The sequence below is a fragment of the Adiantum capillus-veneris genome, chromosome 20 (assembly GCF_014529385.1).
Source record: "Adiantum capillus-veneris isolate H3 chromosome 20, ASM1452938v2, whole genome shotgun sequence".
Lineage (NCBI taxonomy): Eukaryota > Viridiplantae > Streptophyta > Polypodiopsida > Polypodiales > Pteridaceae > Adiantum > Adiantum capillus-veneris.
In genome coordinates this window covers 44,874,949-44,897,218 of record NC_140950.1, presented here as the reverse complement: position 1 = coordinate 44,897,218, position 22,270 = coordinate 44,874,949, and the positions used below count along the sequence as shown (strand labels likewise).

The 22,270-nt window shown below is 44.3% G+C and overlaps 1 protein-coding gene across 1 annotated transcript in view; it reads right to left on the bottom strand.

The window, feature by feature from the left end:
• Window positions 1-2,459: 2,459 nt before the first annotated feature.
• LOC147432447 (vacuolar protein sorting-associated protein 35B-like) overlaps window positions 2,460-22,270 on the bottom strand; it is a 62,570-nt gene continuing 42,759 nt past the window's right edge. The window contains exons 2-22 of the mRNA XM_086492398.1: window positions 9,219-9,315; window positions 8,722-8,845; window positions 8,457-8,642; window positions 8,208-8,295; window positions 7,938-7,994; window positions 7,676-7,765; window positions 7,463-7,585; window positions 7,309-7,383; window positions 7,188-7,247; window positions 6,980-7,096; window positions 6,660-6,899; window positions 6,513-6,581; window positions 6,311-6,400; window positions 6,109-6,198; window positions 5,940-6,029; window positions 5,800-5,868; window positions 5,626-5,706; window positions 3,458-3,565; window positions 3,278-3,381; window positions 3,068-3,181; window positions 2,460-2,973 (exon numbers count right to left, since the gene is read on the bottom strand). Coding sequence (XP_086348524.1) covers window positions 2,763-2,973; window positions 3,068-3,181; window positions 3,278-3,381; window positions 3,458-3,565; window positions 5,626-5,706; window positions 5,800-5,868; window positions 5,940-6,029; window positions 6,109-6,198; window positions 6,311-6,400; window positions 6,513-6,581; window positions 6,660-6,899; window positions 6,980-7,096; window positions 7,188-7,247; window positions 7,309-7,383; window positions 7,463-7,585; window positions 7,676-7,765; window positions 7,938-7,994; window positions 8,208-8,295; window positions 8,457-8,642; window positions 8,722-8,845; window positions 9,219-9,315 — 2,283 coding nt within the window. The 3' untranslated portion in view covers window positions 2,460-2,762. The remainder of the gene's footprint in view (window positions 2,974-3,067; window positions 3,182-3,277; window positions 3,382-3,457; window positions 3,566-5,625; window positions 5,707-5,799; window positions 5,869-5,939; window positions 6,030-6,108; window positions 6,199-6,310; window positions 6,401-6,512; window positions 6,582-6,659; window positions 6,900-6,979; window positions 7,097-7,187; window positions 7,248-7,308; window positions 7,384-7,462; window positions 7,586-7,675; window positions 7,766-7,937; window positions 7,995-8,207; window positions 8,296-8,456; window positions 8,643-8,721; window positions 8,846-9,218; window positions 9,316-22,270) is intronic.

Genomic DNA, 22,270 nt, shown 5'->3' with positions numbered 1-22,270 from the left:
GCATCTTCGTATCCCATGACTCTTGAGAGTGGTCCAAAACCCTCTCTGAACAAGCAATGGAAGCGGCCTCGTATCTCATAGTAGACGGGGCAGCGGCATGTATAGTGTAGCTCTGTCTCAAGTTCCATGTTACACAAGGGGCATGTCCTGTCCTCTGCTGGTACTCCACTGTATCTCCCAGTCTCAATCCGCAATTGGTGAGAAGATGTGCGTAACTGGCCAATAGCACATCGTATCCCATGAGACAAGTGGGTATCCATGTATCTGGGTCTCGCCACAAAACCATCTTCCGTAAGTTGGAGGAGGTGGTCTCTGTACACAGCCATCTTCGTGCCCAATTCTTGTGCTGGTTGTATCCATGTCGTCCTGGTGTTTAGCTAGGTCAGGTCTTGGCGGATGAGCTTGGTGATCTCTGACTGTGTAAGAGTGAGAGATGGTGCATCCAATGAGTACTGGAATGGTGGCAACATGTCTATGTTGAACCCATGTGCCTGAAACCATGATGTCATCTCCCCATACAAGCATGTTGTATCTCCTTGTATGGCTAGCTGTCGAGAGGATTCAAGTGCTATGCGAGCATATCTGTCTCTAGGAAGTGCCCATGTGCGGTTCATGAAGGAGACTGATCTGGTGAGCGCCTCCACCACAAGTGGGGGGGACGCTAGCTCTGCTCGGATAATGGCCCGTGGTACTGATGCCTTGGCTCTAATGAGCCGCGAGATCATATAGGCGAGAGGTTTCTCCATGTTCCCCCATCCGTCTGAGCGACCCGACCTCCCGTGGTGATCCAATGAAGGTCCCTATATCTCGGTTCCATAGAGCAATGCTGAAGCCACCAAGGTGTCAAAGAGCCAAAGCTTCGTCCGGAGCTCCTGAAATTGAACCTGCGAACACATCCTCTCCAATCTACACAATGCTGCGTGGGCTCTAGTAAGTCTGGTCTCTATTGCTCTTCTGAGTGAGAATGCAAGTCCGCTAAAAACCACTCCAAGGTAAGTGTAAGCGTCTGTGTACTCCACAGTCTCCTGGCCGTATGTGAATATAGGTGTTGACCTCCTGATCCACTGTGGGGTGGTATTAAACACCATAACCTTGGTTTTCCCCACTTTCGTGGACAAACGTATGCAAAGCATCCAATTGACGTTGCATTCCTTATGGGGATTCGAAGATCAATACTATGTCATCAGCATATAACCAAAATGGAATCCATGTCCCTACCAACTGAGCACCTTTATCCCCATCGCTGTCAATGTAGTCAAAAACCTCATCCACATACATACCGAAAAGAGTACGAGAGAGCGGGCAACCCTGCTTCACCCCAATAGTGGAGTAAACCGGTGTAGAAAGTCCCTCCGGGGTGCGTACATACCCTACTACTAATCTGTACAATGCCATGATTCCGCAAATGAGTTCTGTGGGTACTCCCATTTCCTGTAGTCTGCGCATCAATCTAGCTCTGGGTACCATGTCGAAAGCTTTGTAGAAGTCCACAAAGCTACAATAGATCTGTCTCCCATGAGATCTACCTTCTTCGATGATGGCCCTGAGTGTTAGGATATGGTCAAGAGTAGAGAAGCCTCTCATGAATCCTGCCTGCCCAAGTGCACGTATCCCTTCCCTCTCTGCCCATCTACTCAACTGTTGCTCGAGAATGGATACATACAACCGTGCCAGTGTGTGCCCAATCATAATAGTGCGGTAATTCCCAGGCTCCATGGGGTCTCCTGATTTGAAGATAGGTACGATCCTAGATAGGCTCCAAGAGTATGGGAGGCCCTCACACATGGCCCGGTTAAACATAACTGCTAGAAGCTCTGCTAGTAGGTCTTTGGCATGCATGAAATGCTCAGCGACTAGGCCATCATGATCATATGCTCTCCCAATCTTCATCCTGTCAATAGCTTTCTTCACCATCTCAACGGTGAAAAAGACACATGCGTGTGGGCATGGATCGGGGGGGTTGGGGAGGGCCGGCTGTCCAGGTACTGTGTACAAAGATGATGCATACTACCCCCAGGTCTCTGTGGAGGAAATAGCGGGGGTGGGGGGGGGGGGGGGGGGGGGGGGGGGGGGGGGATTGCTCATGGAAGAGCCGCCACGCCTCACGCGAGTCCTGACTCAAGAATAGCTGATATAGAGAGAGTGTGTGTTTGTGTGTTGTCAAAAAGATGTCTTCTGAGGCCCTTTTCCGTCCGTAAGGCGGGTGTTGCACTCGTTTACACAATAACTTGATGCAGCCACCAACAATTATTTGCGGAGCAAGAAAACATGAAGTTCATAATCCACATTTCACTGCTCATTACTAGTTACCACAAACAAATGTGCACGATGGTACTCATTGGGCATGACAAAAACAGCTTCCAAGTGTCGATGAAAAACAATAAGATGGCATGGCATGAGAACAGAAGTGCAAAAACTGTTAAGGTCAACAAGAAAATATAAAGATAGACCCTGTGATATAAGCAACATCTTTCTTTTTTTTTTGGGAAAAATAAAACTTGGCTTCTACAGCGCATTATGCTTCACATCCAACCTAGCTGTCCAAATGGCCTATTGTCAACTGAGACAATCCTGAAAGCTTACAAAAATTTGGATAGCCCTTACACCTGCATTTATTGCATGCTAACCTGGGCCAGCACTCCGCATCACCCCACACTTTTGTGTATATTGGGTAGAAAGTACCAACAAATTGCACAGCTCATGGAGCTCCACTTTTGCAGGTATTAACCCTCTTGGTGAAAGGGAAAAAAATCTTAAGCCTCTCACACTTCAATTGCAGCATATCGCTCAGCCACCCCATCTCCTTTCTGTTTCTGGAAGCGAATGTACCGCAGAGTGCTGGCCAAGAAAGCATCTACCATAGGATCTTGGGTAGTGTTTTCACTTTGCAGTTCAGTCACAATCAATTCAATGAGGCCCTGGATAACACTGTTGGTTATGTGTTGATTTCCGTGTTCAAAGTAATATAGATACCTGCCAGAAGACAATATCAGAAGGTTGGATTCTTAGTCCAACACTACACAGAAAACCAAAAAAAACAAAACTCGAGAAGTTAAGGGATACACACTTGTTCAAAATCTCCACAAAAAGAGTGACTGGGCCGCCACTTCCCTTTGTCACACTTGCCATTTGTTGAGCAGCATTTGCAATACGCAAGGCACGTTTTAGACAAAGTAAGACCCTGGAAGGGTAAATTGTAAGTATTATCAATCCTGAAATGTTCACTACTATTCATATGATTTCATGATACGTGAATGAACTAGCAATGCCACTTTACCTTTCACCATCTCTGACGCCTCCTTCAACTTCCACCCAAAATAAATGAGAGCAAGCATAAACTGCTCTACATTGGTCTGGCTTCTTCAAAAGTTTTGCAGAATACTGCACAAGACCGACCATTAGCATCTTGAATCCTTGACTGCATTCCAAATAGGGCAACAACTTCTAAGTTACTGACCCCAGTTGCTTTGTGTGTGAGTGTGTCCCTGTTTTCCACGCCAAAGACATTCATCCTCTGAAGTGTACCGATAATCAAATGAATTGCTGTTACCTGTGCTTTGGAGTCCTGTTCCAACAAGACTCATCATTAGCTCTAGCAAAAACCCTAGTAGACAATAAAATTGATGGATGTTCTGAAAGGATTACTGATCTGCTAAATTATTTATGACAAGGAAGAAAACAGTGGCAACTACTTAATATGTCAAAGCATCCCTGTTGTATTACACTCAGAAAAGACGTGGTAGATAATATTCAATCTACAGCATACTGGTTTCACATGGCTGCTAGCAATACGAGATAACTCTCTGATGGCTATATTTTGAAAGCTTAGGGTGATGTACAGTATTCTAGCTCATCAAGCATACTTTGCACGTTGTTTAGTTTCATCCACTTAAATGTGCTGGGGTAAGTCTTAAACCCAAGCTCATCTGTCACACTCTCAAGGTACCACATGTAATGGAAGATGCTCTACATACCTCACATATGACGTCAGCCAACCTACTCCCTCCATGCCTATATAAGTCTTTACTTGGCATGAAGGTGATAAGAAATCAAGCTCTCTATTTGTCTCCTGAGTCTTAACGTTAATTTCATTATGAATGCAACATTGCTTAATCCCACAAGTGTAATCACAGCCCACCATCGATTTCCTAACCACCCTTCCTTATTACTCCTTTGATCACCTAAGCTAGACAAATATGGTCTTTGATCACATTGGTTGACATTAAAATCTAGCCTTATAGGACAAGAACCTCCTTTCAAACATCAAACAAAAAGCGGTTATCACCACTTTTTGGCCGGTCAAATGACCTTCCAATCCCTACTCCACCCTTTCCTAAAACTTGGGATCTGGACTTGGGAGGTTCACCACGAGCTGTACACACCATGTAAGTGTTTCCATCAACATGTGAATTTATCCTACGCTCCGGACACCTCTTTGTTACCCCAATTTGCTCGATTTTCTTCTGGAGATTTCATTTTTTCTCGATTTCCCACAAGCAACTTCACCTCAAATGGGATCAAGTGCATGGTTGCAATCTTTTGAAACAGAAGAGATTACAACTATGTGCACCCATGCTGATCCACACGCTGAGACCACACTACAAGCATGGCAATTCTAGAAAGTTTGTTGGGAGCAAAGGCTAAGCATAGTAGAATTTCTTTGAAGACACAGTTTTATGAATTAACCACGCAGGTACAAAAGCCTTATCAATAAGCTGAAGGGCATTTGGACACAACTCATCTACATTGAAGCTCCATTGTAGGAGACGGGAAACCTTGCAGTGCTTCTCAAAGCAAGGCGCTCAAGCTATGAACATATTGTGACTATCCTCAAGGATACATGACGTCAAGTATTCCCTTCAAGAAGAGGAAAGGAAGCTGACTACAGAGGACAAGAAGACTATTGTAGGTGCCTATGTTGCTGCTACATCCAACAAGAAGAGGTGTCATGTAAGATTTAACATTCAATGAGTTACACATTTCTGCTCTGGCTGTGATAGTGATGTACTTCAAGATCTCTGTTTGTACCTACACCCTTGTTTAGGGTTGTAATGTATCTGCTTTATGTACACCAAAGAGGAGGCTCTCTGTTTGTTGTAGAACCCATGTCTATCACTCTTTGGCTAGCTACTCTGTGTAAACAAAGCTTAAATAATGGAAGGGTTGTTGAGGTAAGCTTAGCTTGTACCCAAATTTCTCTCTCTCTCGCCACTACTGTGAATGCAACTTTTGATATAGCCTCCATAATCCAACTAATTGCTTACTAACAATACGAGATAACCTTCTGATAGGATTTAGATGTCAACATGTTGTGCTATTCGTTCATGGTAATCTAGTTCATGGGTGAGACTAGAAATGTTAAAAAAATAGTTCATGACTACTTAAACAAATAGTCTAGTCTCACCCCCTCTAGTTCATGACATGTTAAACAAAATAGTTCATGACTACTTAACAAATAATCTAGTCTCACCCCCTCTAACGCCTATTAGCAATATGACAGATCTATTTAGACAGCTTATGGCAACGTGCAGTCGTAAGTAGTGTGTGAGTTCAACACACATTCCGTAACTTCATGATTACAGCTCTAGCGAGAGATGAACAGCTGCCTTATTACACTGAACTTACAGCAATTTCTTCTTCGTACAGCACAAAAGCCTGTGTAAAGAATTCATAAGCAACAGGCTCCAAATCAGAATCATTGGCCGCCTGCAATCAAAATTCCTCCATTATAATTATTAACATTCTAAAGTTCAAAGTTACAACTGTTACACAAAGAGGACCTCAGGCTTGCAATCTCACCTCTGCACATTGCAGATATAGACGCAAAGCCAGTTCAGGAGCTGGAACAGCAGATAGTGCTTCCACAGTCTGTAAAACCCATTCTTCTATCAGTATTACGAAAAACAGAAGTGGTTTGATGCCCTGTGCAGTTTGCTCACCTGGAGTAAAAATTGGAAGACTTTTTGAGAAGATGCAGCACCTTCCTCGGCTTCACTATTTTCACCTTGCTGCTGCAGTAGCCTCACAAGCTGTGTTTGTCGTGCCATACAAGCTAGTTACAAGATAGCTCTACTTGGACTTCATGTTACATACAAAGGACGAGCTAACCTTAAGTGCAGAAAATACTAGGGGAGGAAGGGTGTAGCCAAGTCTTTTGGGACCCCCCTTCAAAAAGTGCTTCCTGGCAGTTAGAAGAATCTGCATCCACATGAACAAACAACATGCATAGGAAAACCAAAAGCAATTAGGAATGTAGAAGGAACCATTATCAAAATGAACTAATTGATTATCACAAGTCAATACCATTCACCTTAAACATCTCATCATTGTCTTTGTTTGTTAGCATTTGCACAAGTCTGGCGACTAGATTTTGTTCTTCCATGAAATCTTCTTCATCTAGCTGTAAAGTTGTAGTGCACAACCAACTGCATCAATCAGAAAAGGTAGCACCAAAGTCCTACGTTAAGGCAAATAGCATCTGCCCAAAATGCAATCAAAGCACAGATTTTTACTTCATCCAGTGTAGGAGCACCATCACTGTCTTGAATTATCTCTTTGAGAAGCTCAAAAAGTGCTTCAACCTAAATACACGGAGGAATGTAAGTAACATCAAACAAAAATTTGCGTACAAAAAATCGCAAACTCACGTATTCACTCACTTTGTCCGCTTCCATGATGAATGTGCCATTTTTCATAATGCTTTGAATGATGACAACAGCCATAACCTTATTTGTCCCATAGTCAAGATGTTCCATGACCTTTGGATAGTTCGTAAGTGTTAATACGGTCACAACATTGTTATATTTCTCAAGAGGTGCACTGAGAAGGGCAATGATCTGCTTTGTTGCTTTGCTGTCCTTCACTTTGCCTACCCCCTCTAGCTTCTTCACACATGCACCCTGCATGTACATTAAAGTCACAGCTTAACAAATTAACCCATAGGTCTTTTTGAGCTGCATCTACTTTAGAGCAACCATACCAGCACTTGATCCACATAATCCAAGCGATCCACATGAACCCGTAATGTAAACGTTAAGAGTGATACATGCAGACTAACAGCCCCGACCAGAGGCATATCTGGCTGGGCCTCTATCACCTGGCAGAAGATTGACACAAACACTAAAGCAACTGCTAAACAATGTCTCAATGTATTCAGAACCATGACTAAACAACTATTGCAGAAATACCTTTACCACAGCCTCACTCAGTTTTGAGAATGCCTCCACTTGCAAAAAATCAGCAAGCACCTGCTAAATTCAAGTGTCAAATCTTGTCTATTTCAAAAAATTGCCGAGATAAAAGTTTTACCTGAGGTGTAGAAGCGGCATAGTTTGAGAGTCTCTCCATCAGTTGTGACATGACCGTTTTCACATCCACTGTTGGCTGTTTTCTCAACCGGAAGGCACAATCAACTTACAGCTCATAAAAAGGATGCTCAATAAAATAGTGAAAGATTCTAGACCTGAAGCTGAGCACAGGCCCCAAGAAGGGTCTCTAATGTCTGAAGATGGTATTCATCTGGAAAGACCTGGATGATACAGTCCATCAGGTAGTACTGGGCAAGCTCATCCTTGCAGTTGACTACCTGAAAAAATACACTTCATTCTTTCAGCAATAGCTATGAATCATTGTACCTCATAAGCAATACGGCACCCTTTTCGGTATACTTGCTGACCTGCTCCAAAACGCGAGGAAGAACCATATCTCTATACATACCGAGATCAACACCTTCCAGTTGGCTCAAAACATGTAGATTTTTGCCCACCTTCAGAATGCCAAAAACCCTTGAGCCGTTTACACTCAATAGCAAAACAGACTTGTACATGCATGTCAGTGTCTGGCATCCAGCCAACATGCATGCCCCTACAGTGGATGAGGCACAATTTGATCTAGCTCACAAACTTTGGACTTGCTCTTCAGCAGTATGACGTACATACCAGATCTCGTAGCTCGCTCCTCTCTTTCTCCCGCTTTTCTTTCTCCCGAGCAGGCCCCTGCAGACCAGAAAACTTCCAAAATGGGAGCTTGCCACTGAATGGATCACCACATTACAACACTGCCTGCATGAGCACAACTATTGTTTAGCTCACTGGGGCCCCTCTATTTCTTGGGCGCATGCAGGAAAACCCAGGCCCTAACCTATGGATCACTAGTCAAACCTAATATTCTAGAACTATCTGCAATAAGTCAATAGAAGTAAACCTAACCTGGTGTTGCATTCGGACCCACAACTTGTTCATTTCAGTAAAATTTTGAATAACAAACTCTACTGCATCCACAACAGTTCCTCCCTCCCTGCAGAGATGAGAATGTTTGTTTTCATGCATGTGGGAGAAAAATAAATTTGCATAACAAATAAACAAAGCCTTGCAAAAGACAGCACACGGAAATTTAGTCAGACTACCCTTGCCAAAAGATACCTGTCTGTGCAAACAAATTAACACATGGAGACTCACCCTTCAAACTCTGAAGCTGCATCTGGTAGCTTGTCCTTGCTTATTTGAGATAAATAGCTTCTAAGAAAAAGTCCTCGAATAGGATGCTGTATCCCACGGCACATTTCTACCAGATCTTTGAGCACTTCTTTTGCAGGTGCATCTTTAGATTTTATATACACAGAGCCTACTGTACATAGAAGATACCTAAACCAACAGACATCTTCTTAATAAGTTGCAGGAGAATGAAACCACCTCAGATTCTTACTCATAACACAAAGCTTACAATCTGGGTAAAATGTTGCCAGCATGCTGAACAAGCTCATATAGATAGGCATTTGTGCAGCCCCGTTTTGTCTCCTCTCTGAAAAAAACTTCCAACATGCGTAGTTCATCAAATGTTTTCATATCTTTTGCATGTTAAGACAAACGTGCCATATGCCAACACTACACCTGATAAAAAAATGCTTTACAAGAAGTAATCAAGGCGATTCATTTTCAAACACTTCTAACTATAAATTACTATCCACAAAAGTCAAGTAAGGAAGACATCCCACAAAATGTTTGAGATTGGTCGCCCAACAACTTTTGTCTAAAAAAGGCAATTCTAAAATGCTTGTGATTGACCTAATGCATTTCATGAAAACCATCAGTTTTTTTGCTAACAAATCAAATGAATGTACGGATTTGACAGAAAATGTAGCCCTCAATAATAATGAGCCAAAATTACCAGTAGCACACCCTTGAGTTATACATGAGATACATCTATTGATTAAAGGATACAAAGCTCATAATATTTTTGTGGAGAAAGCTTGGACGTTCTGAGCTCTGCAAGCATCTGAGCAGAAAATTTTAATGCATCTCGCAAGTTGTTATTATCCTGAAATAAACAGGAATAATTAGCACATTTCAAAGATTTCATGACGAAAAAAAATAAAATCAGAAAGACACAATATATCCTGTGTGTGCCGTTTTACTTTGAACTTACTGCTTGCTCTTCAATTTGTAGTATGTATTATTTCACAAGAGATAAATGAGCCTGAATCGAGTAAAATAGGACCTTATGGGTACATAAGGAGGATCTTAAAAGGATGGAGTGAACAAATATCTCAATACAACAGAACAATCTTAAAAGTTGGCTACACAAATATGATAGCATCATAGCTGAATCGTGCAAAGAAGCGGAATAGCTTTAAAGATACTGCCATACAATTATTGGCTCAGTTAACTGATAGGTATTCAAATTTCTACTCTTCCTTGATAATTATGTCAAAGGTGCAGCAAAAAAGGTGATCGGATGAGATCAAGTCTGATATTGTAAGAAAAACCGCTCGATCTCCTCTATGCCATGCTTGCGGAAAGGTAAGAGAACATGATGCTTTTAATATTCTCTTTGACCCCGGTTCTACTCATAATTTTATATCTATAGAGTTGGCCACCAAGCTAGGCATACAAACCTACGAGATGGGAGATGTCCTACCCGCAGACGGTGCTTTCAAGGGGCAAGAAGCTTCAGCATTTCCTTTCAAATGCTATTTCCCAATGAAAGCAGCATGTGTCCCTTTAAGAAATTAAGAATTGAAAAGAAAGAAAGCATTTGCTTTCAATTTCAAATTCTAATCTTGAACCGTTTCAAGTGCAAAGACAAGCTTTCTCTTCTTAAGTTAAAAGCCGACGGCACCATGGTCCATAAGCTCTAGCATAATGCTCACTTGCTTTGAAAGACTATACCCTTGGAGTGGAGAAGGTAATCCTATAGCATAGCGCTCAGCCTCACACTGAACCCTCAAGGTGAGACTTTTGCCAAAAGGAAACTGAAAGTTAGACATCCCAGAATTTTTAACTATAATCTTCCATAGTTTCGTGGCTATCATGTTCAAGTTAGCCCATTCTGCTAGAAATTGTATTTGGAATAAAGATGTCACGTAACATTAAGCAAAAGCATGCTTGAATGGCTTGCCATGTCCTTGGAGCATGAGGCTACGTGGATAAAGAATACCACCATTGTCCAGGAAATTCCGAACTGTGTTAGAATTGTGCACAAGAATGAGCAAGCACTTGAATAAAGATGGATTCAAAGGAAACCTTGAGGAAAAAACGGATGCTTTCTGAGAAAGCCAGTTGCTTTTCGGGAAAGCAAATGCTTTTCCATGAAGAGGTCAATGTTAGCATTGCATTAGTGCATGAGACTACATCCAAGGACGCCTACGTTGTGAGTGTATAAGCATTATTTTCAACTTATAAGGTTTTGTTGAGTTTTTAGCAGGTTCAGATCGTTTTTAAAAGTAAACCAATCGCCCACTTAATAAGTGGACAGCCATCTCATTAAAAAAAGTAGCAAAAACCCAAGGCACCCCCTCTTTTTGTTGGGTCTAAAGGCCCTTTTGGACACCTCTCATATGTATTTCTTCATTCTTTTATACCTTGGGTGTGAACCACCCCTAGTTAAGTGACCCTCAAAATGTCCCACATAATAAAACCCAAGGCTTTTGAGTTTGTGCCTTATCAAACACACGAAACCAACGTACAATCTGTTCTCTCTCTCTCTCTCTCTCTCTCTCTCTCTCTCTCTCTCTCTCTCTCTCTCTCTCTCTCTCTCTCTCTCTCTCTCTCTCTCTCTCTCTAAGAAGCGTGCAAGGAAAAGTTTCCAACAAGCCTGCCACACGAACAGCATCGAAGCTTGTCTCTGCATGTTTGCACCTACCAATTTACTCGAGTTGAAGGTTTCTATCAAATAACACTGCAAAAATCTGTCATTTGTCGCATGTAAGACATGCATGCAAGCACCTCAGCTGAATATCGCCTGCTGGAGCAGCCCTCAAACACACAAAGGACCATCGTCACTCAAGCTCGCCATTGCATCCTCAGCACCTCAGTGCGCGTGCACACAGTCTACTGCAGGTAAAGCGTGTGCAAGCTTTGAGGTTCAGCAGGCCGCATGTTGGATTGAGCAGTGTCGATTGTGTGTTGGCCTGAGTAACACGCACAAGGAGCAGAGAGCAAGTGACGACCACGTGCTGAGCAGCAAATACGCAGCAAGGGAGTTTTCTCTCGGAGGATGGACCAACCAGATGAGTTGGATGATACAAGTAGCTTCGTCACCCCACAAAAAATGCAAGCGACTTTCAAGCGGAGGAACAAAGAAAGTATACTCTCGCCGGGTTCTCTACGGGCAGGGAAAACCATCAGAGTCAAGGATGATGTATTAATGGAAAGAATTCAAGTAATGATTAAATCAGAGCTCAGCTTTATGAGAGATGATATGAGGAAAGAGATGTATGCAAATGCGGATAACTATAAGAATTCTATGTATGCAGATATGAGGAAAGAATTGGATGAAGCGATGCTTGGTAAACATGATGAGATGTACGCATCCTTGAAAGGGGAGATGCAGAATTTAGTGCCGGCAGAAGTGAATGTTATGGAATGTATTATGCAGAAAAAATTAGATGAGGCAATTGCAAGCTTTGATGCCTGGAAGACAAATGTGGAAAAGTGCATAAAGGAAAAGGATGCAGCGATTGAAGAGCTTAAAGCGGAGCTTGCAGCTTGCAAGATTATGCCCAAAATGGAGAGGGAAAATCAGCCTTCGATGTTGAAGGAGCTTGAGGAAATTAAGGAGCAAGTGGAAACTTTGCACAAAGGGGAAGAGCAAAATTCGAAAGCGGCCTCTTCATGGGCGGAGCACCTTTTTAAAACACAAGAGCAGGTTGACGAAGCAGAAAAATGGATTGCGGGTGCAAAGAAAGGAAAGGCCCAGATGCCAGAAGCCGTACAGACTTCTACCATCATCAATATGACCATTGAAGAGGAACAGAAGAGGAAGAATAGAGCCCTACATGTGCGTATTACAGGTATCAAAGACACTGGAAATGTAGAGGATGAAATGAAGGAACTCTTGCAACGCATGGGCATCCCGGAACCTACGCATACAGGTGCTTGGAGAGTAGGAAAGAAAGGAATTGACGGAAAGGGAAATGTCAAAGAGAAAGCACTTATTTTGCGATTCCCAACTATGGAATCAAGGAAGGAATTCCTAAAGAAGAGACCAGCACTTAAGAACACAGGGATATTCATGGGGGATGACCTTACTTTGGCGCAAATAACACATATGCAAGAGTTGATGCCAGAGATTAAGGCAGCAAGGGAGAAAGGAAAAATTGCATTTTATAGAGGAGGGAAAGTAGTGGTTTTGGAAAAGCGCACAGCATGACGGTGCGAGACCTATGGGACCACACTCCGGATGGCGGCATGGAATTGTAATGGATCTTATAGGTTGGATGTGAGTGCTTTTGAGGATAGCTTCAGAGATAGAGACATTGTTTTTTACTCAGAAACGCATTTGATGGCTGGACAGTTGATGCCACGTGTGACTGGTTATTTATGGGAAACAGCTTGTAGAAGATCCCAGCACAGGAGCCGGGGTTCAGGAGGTGTAGCTGTCTTATTCAAGGAGGAATTGCAGCCACTATTACACATAGTTCGAAGAGATGACCAGGCGAGATACATGTGGGCGAGACTAAGAGCTGGGACGGGCAGATTCTTATATATTGCTATATGTTAGTTTCCCCCTAGTACTTCAGTCTATGCCTCAGCCAGAGGACAATCTCCTTTCTCTATACTTGATGATGACATATGGGAGTTTTCTAGAGATGGAGATATCATTCTCCTGGGAGACTTTAATGCCAGGACGGCCAACTCCCAAACGGTATTCTATGATACCTCAGAGGAGATACTCAAAGAAGTGGATATTTCGGAGATGGGGCTTGACAGACACTCAACAGATAGGGAGCATACAGAGTATGGGAGATATCTCATGGAGATGACGGCTATGCATGGTTTGGCCATACTTGATGGAATAGAGATTTTTCCTTCTTCTGGGGGATTTACATGCTTTCCACACAGACATGGGGCTAGTACAGTGGATTATGTCATGACTTCACCGAGCTTCATTTCTAGTATTCAGGATCTTAGTGTGGGATCTAGACCTGTTGGAATAGCAGTGGACCATGCTCTTTTGACTTTTTCAGTCTCCTTCCAGTACAGTGCTTCTCAGACACCACAAAGGATTGCACACACACGATATGCTTTTACACCAGAGACCGACTCGGTGTATGTAGAGGAGATTTACAGACGGATGTGGACAACCGAGCCAGTTTATACTGTGGAGGAGATTACTACTCTATTGACTGAGATCTTGCATGGGGCAGCAGCAGAGGCATACCCACATACTCGACCAGATCAGAGAAGACGTTCTGGGAGCATACCTCAAAATAGTTGGTATGATGATGAGTGCAGAGAGATGAGAGATCAGATGAAGCGCGAGCTTGTACTTGGGGTGATCACATATAAACAGTCTCGGAACGTGATTTGTATCAACTCTTTTTGAGTCGAGATTCAGGGGAGGCCTGGAGTTTCTTCCATGAGCACTCTCCCCCCCCCCCCCCAGTGATTACTTCTCCCGAAATTTGGGGTCGGTATGCAGTATCATTATATACAATATCGAGGCAACCGCCTCTACCAAACCCCCCAGAGCCATGCCCAAACACCAGTACCTTCTTTACCACTGAGACGGTGAAGAAGGCCATTGACAGGATGAAGACTAGGAGAGCATATGATCATGATGGTTTGGTGGCAGAGCACTTGATACATGCTAGAGATTTATTGTCAGAGGTTCTTGTGCGGTTGTTTAACCGGGTCATGTGTGAGGGACTGCCCACGTCTTGGAGTTTATCTACTATTGTACCTCTCTTTAAAGCAGGGGATCCCAAGGTACCAGGGAATTACCGTACTATTATGGTAGGGCACACATTAGCACGGTTGTATGTGTCCATCCTGGAGCAGCAATTGAGTAAATGGGCAGAAAATGAGGGCATACGAGCAGCAGGACAGGCTGGATTCAGGAGGGGTTTCTCCACCTTGGACCATATTCTTACACTCAGAGCCATTATTAAGGAGGGTAGGGCACATGGGAGACGGATGTATTGTTGCTTTGTGGATTTCCGCAAAGCATTCGACACAGTACCGAGAGCCAGATTGATGCGTAGGTTACAAGAGTTGAGAGTGCCCACAGAGATCATTTGGGGGATCATGGCTTTATACGGCTCAGTGATTGGCCACGTACGCACTCCTGAGGGGATTTATGACATTGTGCATTCCACTATTGGTGTGAAGCAGGGGTGTCCTCTGTCCCCTACACTATTTGGTATGTATGTAGATGAGGTTTCTGACTACATTGACAGAGAAGGCGACAGAGGTGCTCAGCTAGCAGGGACATGGATCCCTTTGTTACTATATGCTAATGATATTGTGTTGATATCAGAGTCACCAGAGGGCATGCAGAGACAGTTGGATGCATTACACAGCTTTGCGGAGGATAGTAGATTGTCTGTGAACCTTGGTAAAACCAAGGTTATGGTGTTTAACACTACACCGCAGTGGGTCAGGAGATCGGCACCTACACTCGTATATGGTCAAGACACTGTGGAATACACAGATGCATATACATATCTTGGGGTGGTATTCTCGGGACCGAGGTTTGCTCTAAGGAGAGCAGCAGAGACTAGACTGTCTAGAGCATATGCAGCACTGGGAGGGCTAGAGAGGATGTGTTCGCAGGTTCAGTTTCAGGAACCACGAACAAAGCTATGGCTTTTTGATACTTTGGTTACTTCAGCTATGCTTTATGGGGTATAGGTGTGGGGACCAGGTGTGGGGACCATCTGTGGATCATGACAGGTGGAGGAACATGGAGAGGCCCTTGGTATCTATCTCGGATGATTAGAGCCAAGTCCTTCGTACCACATGCGATTATTCGAGCGGAGCTAGCAGCCCCTCCTATAGAGATTGAGGCTATTACCAGATCAGTGTCCTTTTTGTACAGCCTATGGGATACACGTGGAGGCAGATACGCTAGATTGGCTCTGGAGTCTTCTAGACAGTTAGTGACGCAGGGAGACACACCATGTTGGTATGCGCAGATGACCTCTTGCTTTCAGAGGCATGGTTTCAACCTAGATAGATTGCCTCCTTTTCAGTATTCCATGGATGCACCTTCACTACCAGTCACACGGACGGAGATCATTAGACTTATTCGTCAGGATCTTATACAGTTGGACACCAGGAGGACATGGTTAGAGCCAGTGCAGAAGTTAGGCACGAAGATGGCTTTCTACAAGGAGCATCTTCTCCAACTCTCAGGAGATGGGTTGGTGATTCGTTCGAGCTACATGGACACTCATCTGTCTCATAGTTTGAGATGCGCTATAGGTCAGATCCGCACATCCTCGCACCATTTGGAGATTGAGACGGGCAGATTCAGAGGGATACCACCGGAGAGCAGGATATGTAAATTATGCGGTACACAGCCAGAGACAGAGTTACATTACATATGCCACTGCACTGTGTATTATGAGATACGAGGGCGTTTCCATTGCTTATTCAAGGAGGGCTTTGGACCCCTAGATAGAGTCATGAAGTATGAGGATCAGAGATGCCTTGGCTTATATCTACTTGAGCTACAGCAGCATAGGGATAGTCTGTTGAGGAAACATGGGACACGACAGTCACAGAGACCGATCACAGATTTCTTTGGATCGGGAAAGCCAGGAGAGCAGCCACCAACGCAGAGTTGTGCCCGCGTGCATACCAGAGGCACCCTCATTGACAGGGCGATTGAGCTTGGGAGATCGAGGCGACCACAACCGAGACACAGGAGCACACTCCATAGACGGAGACTTCAGCAGAGGATCAGGGACATCCTAGCACGACATCCGAGAGTGTCATTGAGAACTTACTCTACACTTCATTTTCACTGTCACTACTCACTTCTCATTTTTATTTTTTGCATTCAGTACCTTTGTACTTTTGTATTCAGACATTGTACTAGTTTCACCACTTTGTATCAGCTGGTCTCATAGGTCATTTTGGCCTTTTGAAGACGTTAATATATCATATCATATATCCTCTCTCTCTCTCTCTCTCTCTCTCTCTCTCTCTCTCTCTCTCTCTCTCTCTCTCTCTCTCCCCTCTCTCTCTCTCTCTCTCTCTCTCTCTCTCTCTCTCTCTCTCTCTCTCTCTCTCTCTCTCTCTCTCTCCTCTCTCTCTCTCTATCACAGATTTCTTTGGATCGGGAAAGCCAGGAGAGCAGCCACCAGCGCAGAGTTGTGCCCGCGTGCATACCAGAGGCACCCTCATTAATAGGGCGATTGAGCTTGGGAGATCGAGGTGACCACGACCGAGACACAAGAGCACACTCCATAGACGAAGACTTCAGCAGAGGATCAGGGACATCCTAGCACGACATCCGGAGTGTCATTGAGAACTTACTCTACACTTCATTTTCACTTTCACTACTCACTTCTCATTTTTATTTTTTGCATTCAGTACCTTTGTACTTTTGTACTTTTGTATTCAGACATTGTACTAGTTTCACCACTTTGTATCAGCTGGTCTCATAGGTCATTTTGGCCTTTTGAAGACGTTAATATATCATCCCCCCCCCCCCCCCCCCACCCCCCCCCCCCCCCCCCCCCCCCCCCCCCCCCCCTCCCCCCCCCCCCCCCCCCCCCCCCCCCCCCCCCACCCCCCCCCCCCCCCCCCCCCCCCCCCCCCCCCCCCCCCCCCCCCCCCCCCCCCCCCCCCCCCCCCCCCCATTTTTGCTTAGTTCTCATCGACCAATCTAGGATCCCATAGTATATATCTTTGTTTTGTACTGTTGTTATTTTGTTACTCTGACTTTGTATCAGATCCACCCCTTGTAACTTTCTGGTCTCATAGGTCACTATGGCCTTTTGGCCTTTTGAAGACGTTAATATAACATTTCGTTTCATCTCTCTCTCTCTCTCTCTCTCTCTCTCTCTCTCTCTCTCTCTCTCTCTCTCTCTCTCTCTCTCTCTCTCTCTCTCTCTCTGTGCGCTTGTTTACATCCATCGCCAGCCCCTCTCTTCCTTCAAACTGGTATCACAGATAAGTTCTCTACTCCCGCGCGAATTCCCTCGCGAGAAATCTTAATTTTCTCTCTCCTGCGCAGGTATTTTCTCTCTCCTCCCCGGACTCGAGGACCACGATACCTCAGCCTACAGGTGCTTATATGCTAAAAACAGGTTGAAAACAGATCATTTGGGGCCGTTTTTTCTTGCAATGCATTGTTACGTTCCCTTGCACTTTTACACTGTTTTCTGAGCCTGTAAGAGGCTAAAATTACAACTTGCAGCCTGCTGTTATAAAATACAGCAGTGATCTATTTTGCACCGAAATGGCTTCCAATGCATCTACCAGTAGCAGTGAGTCAAAATCTTTGATGGAAATCAAAAGATTTGATGGCACGGGTTTTGATTTGTGGAAGGAAAGAATGCAAGGCATTCTATTCCTTAAAGATTGCTGTTAGATGCAGCGGAATGAATGTTGTTCTTTCTCAAGATGAGTAATCCATAATTTGCTCAAGGTTCCTTTTAGTTCTTATGGAAGGGAGAGCCTTCCGTTCTTATGGAGAGTGCTATGATCCCGAACAAAGTGAGTGGACAATGTGCGTGCAAGTGTATGCGACTGAGAGATAGAGAGAAGAGAGATACGACACCAGAGACGTAAAACCCTCCTCCGAAGGCCCCACTCTCGTCGGCGAGAGTGGTCTATGATTGATTGCACATAGTACAATGATGGTGCATGGAAAACTGATGCAACTTGGGACTATGTCGGTGACGACGACGGAGATGGCGACGACGACCTAGGGGCTGAAATCTGTAACTTTCTGGCTGCTGAAAACCTGCTGATTGCGGCTGTTTTGGCGGCTGAAAAACGCTGTTATTCCTGCTGAAAAAACGCTGAACTGCTGCGTTTCTTTATGCTGAAAAACGCAACCGATCTAGTCAAAAGTGACTGGAACGGACGGCCAAAAGCTGCCTCATACGGAGTTCGATCAATAGAAGAAGAAAAGGAGTCATTTAGAATAGCCTGAACCAATGGGAGATAGAGCTCCCACTGAGACTGCTGATCATGAACATAAGATTTTAACATATCAAAAGCCAACCGATTATAAATTTTTGTTTGACCATCTGATTGTGGATGAAAAGCAGATGAAAAATTCAACTTTGTGCCAAAATTTTCAAAGAGTACGCGCCAAAAATTGGACGTAAACTTAACATCTCTATCTAAAACAATCGACTTTGGCAAACCACAGAGGGGGTACCAATGCTTAATGAACAATCGTACTACATCTTGTTAAACATCTTTACAAGGAATCAACATGCAACATTTGCTGAAACGATCAACAATTGTTAAACATTGAGTATTCCTTGAATGCAAACTTGATGGTAGGTTAATCACAAAATCCATAGAAATATCATGAAAAGGTCCATCGGGAACAAGCAGCGAAAGCAAGAGGCTTTGCTGCTTAACCCGAGGAGCTTTTACTTTTTGACATATAGTGCATTGTGTGACATAACAAACCACATCTTTTCACATTTTAGGCCAATAAAAAAATCGTTCAATTTTTTCCAATGTGGTGTCCATTCCCCTGTGCCCACCCGTGAGAGAATCATGTGCATCATGCAATATGGTTGGCTTGAGAGAGAGCAACACACATAAACGCTGACGAAAAAATAACAAGCCATCACCAATGAGATAGTTGTTGGGGCCTTGGGAAGCAAGAGCTTGCAACCAATACTTACCAAACTCGGAATCCGCATACTGATTCTTCATGCTGTCAAAAGACTCACCCTGTATAGAAAATGTGGTTCTTGACTCAAGAGCCAAAATCTGTCATTTGCGACTCAACGCATCTGCAACACGGTTAGCTTTTCCAGGCACATACTCAATTAAACCTCCAAATTGCTCAAAAAATTGTGACCACCGCACTTGGCGATCACTCTAATGTACACTAGGCATAAACTGGAGCCACTTGAGGGGGCTTGATGATCTATGCGCACTATAAACTCTCTACCATACAGAAAATGCTTCCAATGCTTAAGAGAGTGAATGACAGACAAAAGTTCTTTATCATAAACTGAATAATTCTTTTCCGCACTATTGAGCTTCCGGCTAAGGAAAGCTACAGGACGACCATGCTGCTGGAGCACAGCGCCTATGGCGACATTGCTCGCATCCGTCCATATATATCATCTAAAAAGATGAACATACATACACCGACCATATCGCTGAAACGACCTACCATGAGACGGTTGAACATACCCACGGCACCTGTCAATCCAAAAGGCATAACAATATACTCCCATTGCCCTCGCTCGGTGCGAAAAGCGGTCTTGAAAATGTCGCCTTTGAATACCCATACCTGATAGTATCCACTTTTGAGATCGACCTTGCTGAAAACCTTTGCCCATTGAGCCTATCAAGGATATACTCAATTCGAGGCATCGGAAACTTGTTCTTGACGGTCATCTTCTTTAATGCCCTGTAATCAACACACAAACGAGACGAACCATCCTTCTTCGAACAGACAAAATAGGAGCAGCAAAAGGACTTACACTAGGACGTATGAATCCTCTAGCCACCAACTCCGTGAGTTGTCGCTCTAACTCTTCCTCCTGTGTCTTGTTCAAACGGTAGGGAGCCTTACTGACAGGCTGTGCTTCCTCCATAAGCTCGATGCGATGGTCCTCCGGCCACTCGGGTGGGAGACGAGGTGGAAGATCATTGAAACCGGCCTGTTAGCTTCAAAAAGGGCGGTAGACTTAAGACTCAAATCTTATTTGCTTTCACCCATTTCATTTGTCGCTCACTTTACCTGTACTTTCAAGACACAACAAAGGGGAAAGGGATACAGGCTGCTAGATTGCACCTGTATGAGAAGACCGACACCAGATTGGCCCTTAACTTAGGCGCCCCTTTCGGTATTTCTTTATTGTTTAAAAGAGGGAATAAACGATGTGGTTCCCTACAAGCTGCCCCGCACAAGCTTGGCTGAATTTCAACTGTTCCGGCCCGATTTCGGCAGCATAACTGTACTAGGACCCTTCACAGTCAGAATTCCCACGCATTGACGGACTTTCCCGACGTATACGGGCACTTTGCAAAACCTGGCGAGAATCTGCAGCACGCTGAATTCTCTGTTTTCAGCCCCGAAAATGCGCCAGATCACCTGTACAGCGGCCCCCTCGCATCCCCGAACCTCTTGGGGGTATTAGGGACCGTTTAGGGCCAAAACCCTAAACCTGCAAAAATACACAGCAGGCTGTAATTTACTGTTTCGGGCTCCGTTTCGTGTGCCGGTCGCATCCGTAGCAAGTCCTCGAGCTCCCGCACCTGTAGGGCTACTTGCCCTTTGAATCGGACGAGATTTCTGGCGTGAAACCTCTCCGAATTCACCTGTACCTGCGGGGGATTAGCCGCTAGCTAATCCAGTACCTGTGCAAGAGGCTCTTGCCTCGGCAATCGCGCATGAACCCACACAATTGTACATTGGTCAATTGAAAAGCCCACTAGAGGGGCATAACATACTGCCATAGGGGAGAGAGAGGGCAGTGCGTAGTGTGCAAGGCATCACTTCTGGCACCGCACTGTACATAGGAGGGAAAGGAAGCACTCCATAGCTCTTAACCTGTGACAAGAACTTGCAAAATAAGCCTCCCAGCTATAAATTCAGCGCCACTTCTTCTTGCATGAGGAAAGTGCACAGAAATGTGCCACTTGGCGCATTTACAAGCTATTTCCCGTTTCGGGGTTGCCGCCTAAAAATCTCCCGACCGGTTGCCCGGTTGACTTCACGGCGGTAATGACGCGGACACATTTTCAGGTCCCAAAATAGCAGTTCCCTTAATTTTAGGTGATGCTGCCATTGTATCTTTCTAGGTCATCTGACCCTCTTTGTACACTGCAGCCACATCAAAAACTGAAATGTAGCCTATGTAGCAAAGGATTCCACTTTGGCTAGTCAATGACCCCACTTTGGCTAACCATAGTCCTTGTCCAACCTTAGTGCTCTCTTGCCCTCAGGCTTGGACTCCCTCTGGACAGCTCCACACTATCTATGCAATGCAGGGCAGTTAGATTTCCCAAGGGGTGTTTCCAAAAGGCGAAAGTAAATAAATAATAAGAAAGAAATCAACAAAAAGGATAGATAGCAGTCACACGCTCGTGACATACCCCCCTCTTGAAATCTCAAACGTCCTCGTTTGCATCTATGTCGTACATGCTCACAGTCAACACTGATGTATTTAACACCTGTCGACACATGTACGACACATACATGCTCATTGTCAACCCTGGTGTATTCAACACCTCGTCGACACATGTATTGCCTGCGTGGTGTGAACCCTGTCCCAATGACATAGTGGTAGCTTTGCACTCTGCCATTGCTTTGAGTCACTAACTTTCCAATGACAAAATGGTAGCGACACATTTTGCCACTGTCTTATAGTACACGTTGGGCCCAGTAACACTTTCGCGCATACCCAAACCCACAGTTTAAGAATGCAGTTACACATGTATCCTTTAATAGAAGCAATTATTGTATCCTTGACAAACTGACAAGAAATACTCACTTCTATAGCACTAACCAAACTTTTGGACATTGCATAAGAGCAATTGCTGACATTCAAGATAAAGTGATAACACAGTTGGTGACTCTGCAAGTTCACCTTCTTACATCCACTTAGCATCCATTGGTGAATAGTTTCTGAACTTCACCAAGTAACGCCTAGCAACCTTGCCTTTCACTTTCCTTTCTTTGTGTGCCAAAATCTGTTCGGGAACCAAGATCTCGTCAAGTTCCTCGACTTCCGGCTGATCTTCAACTGGCATATCTTCTGGCACATCACCCACATAGGGTCTGAGAAGACTCACATGAAACGCATTGTGAATCTTCCAACTGTCAGGCAACT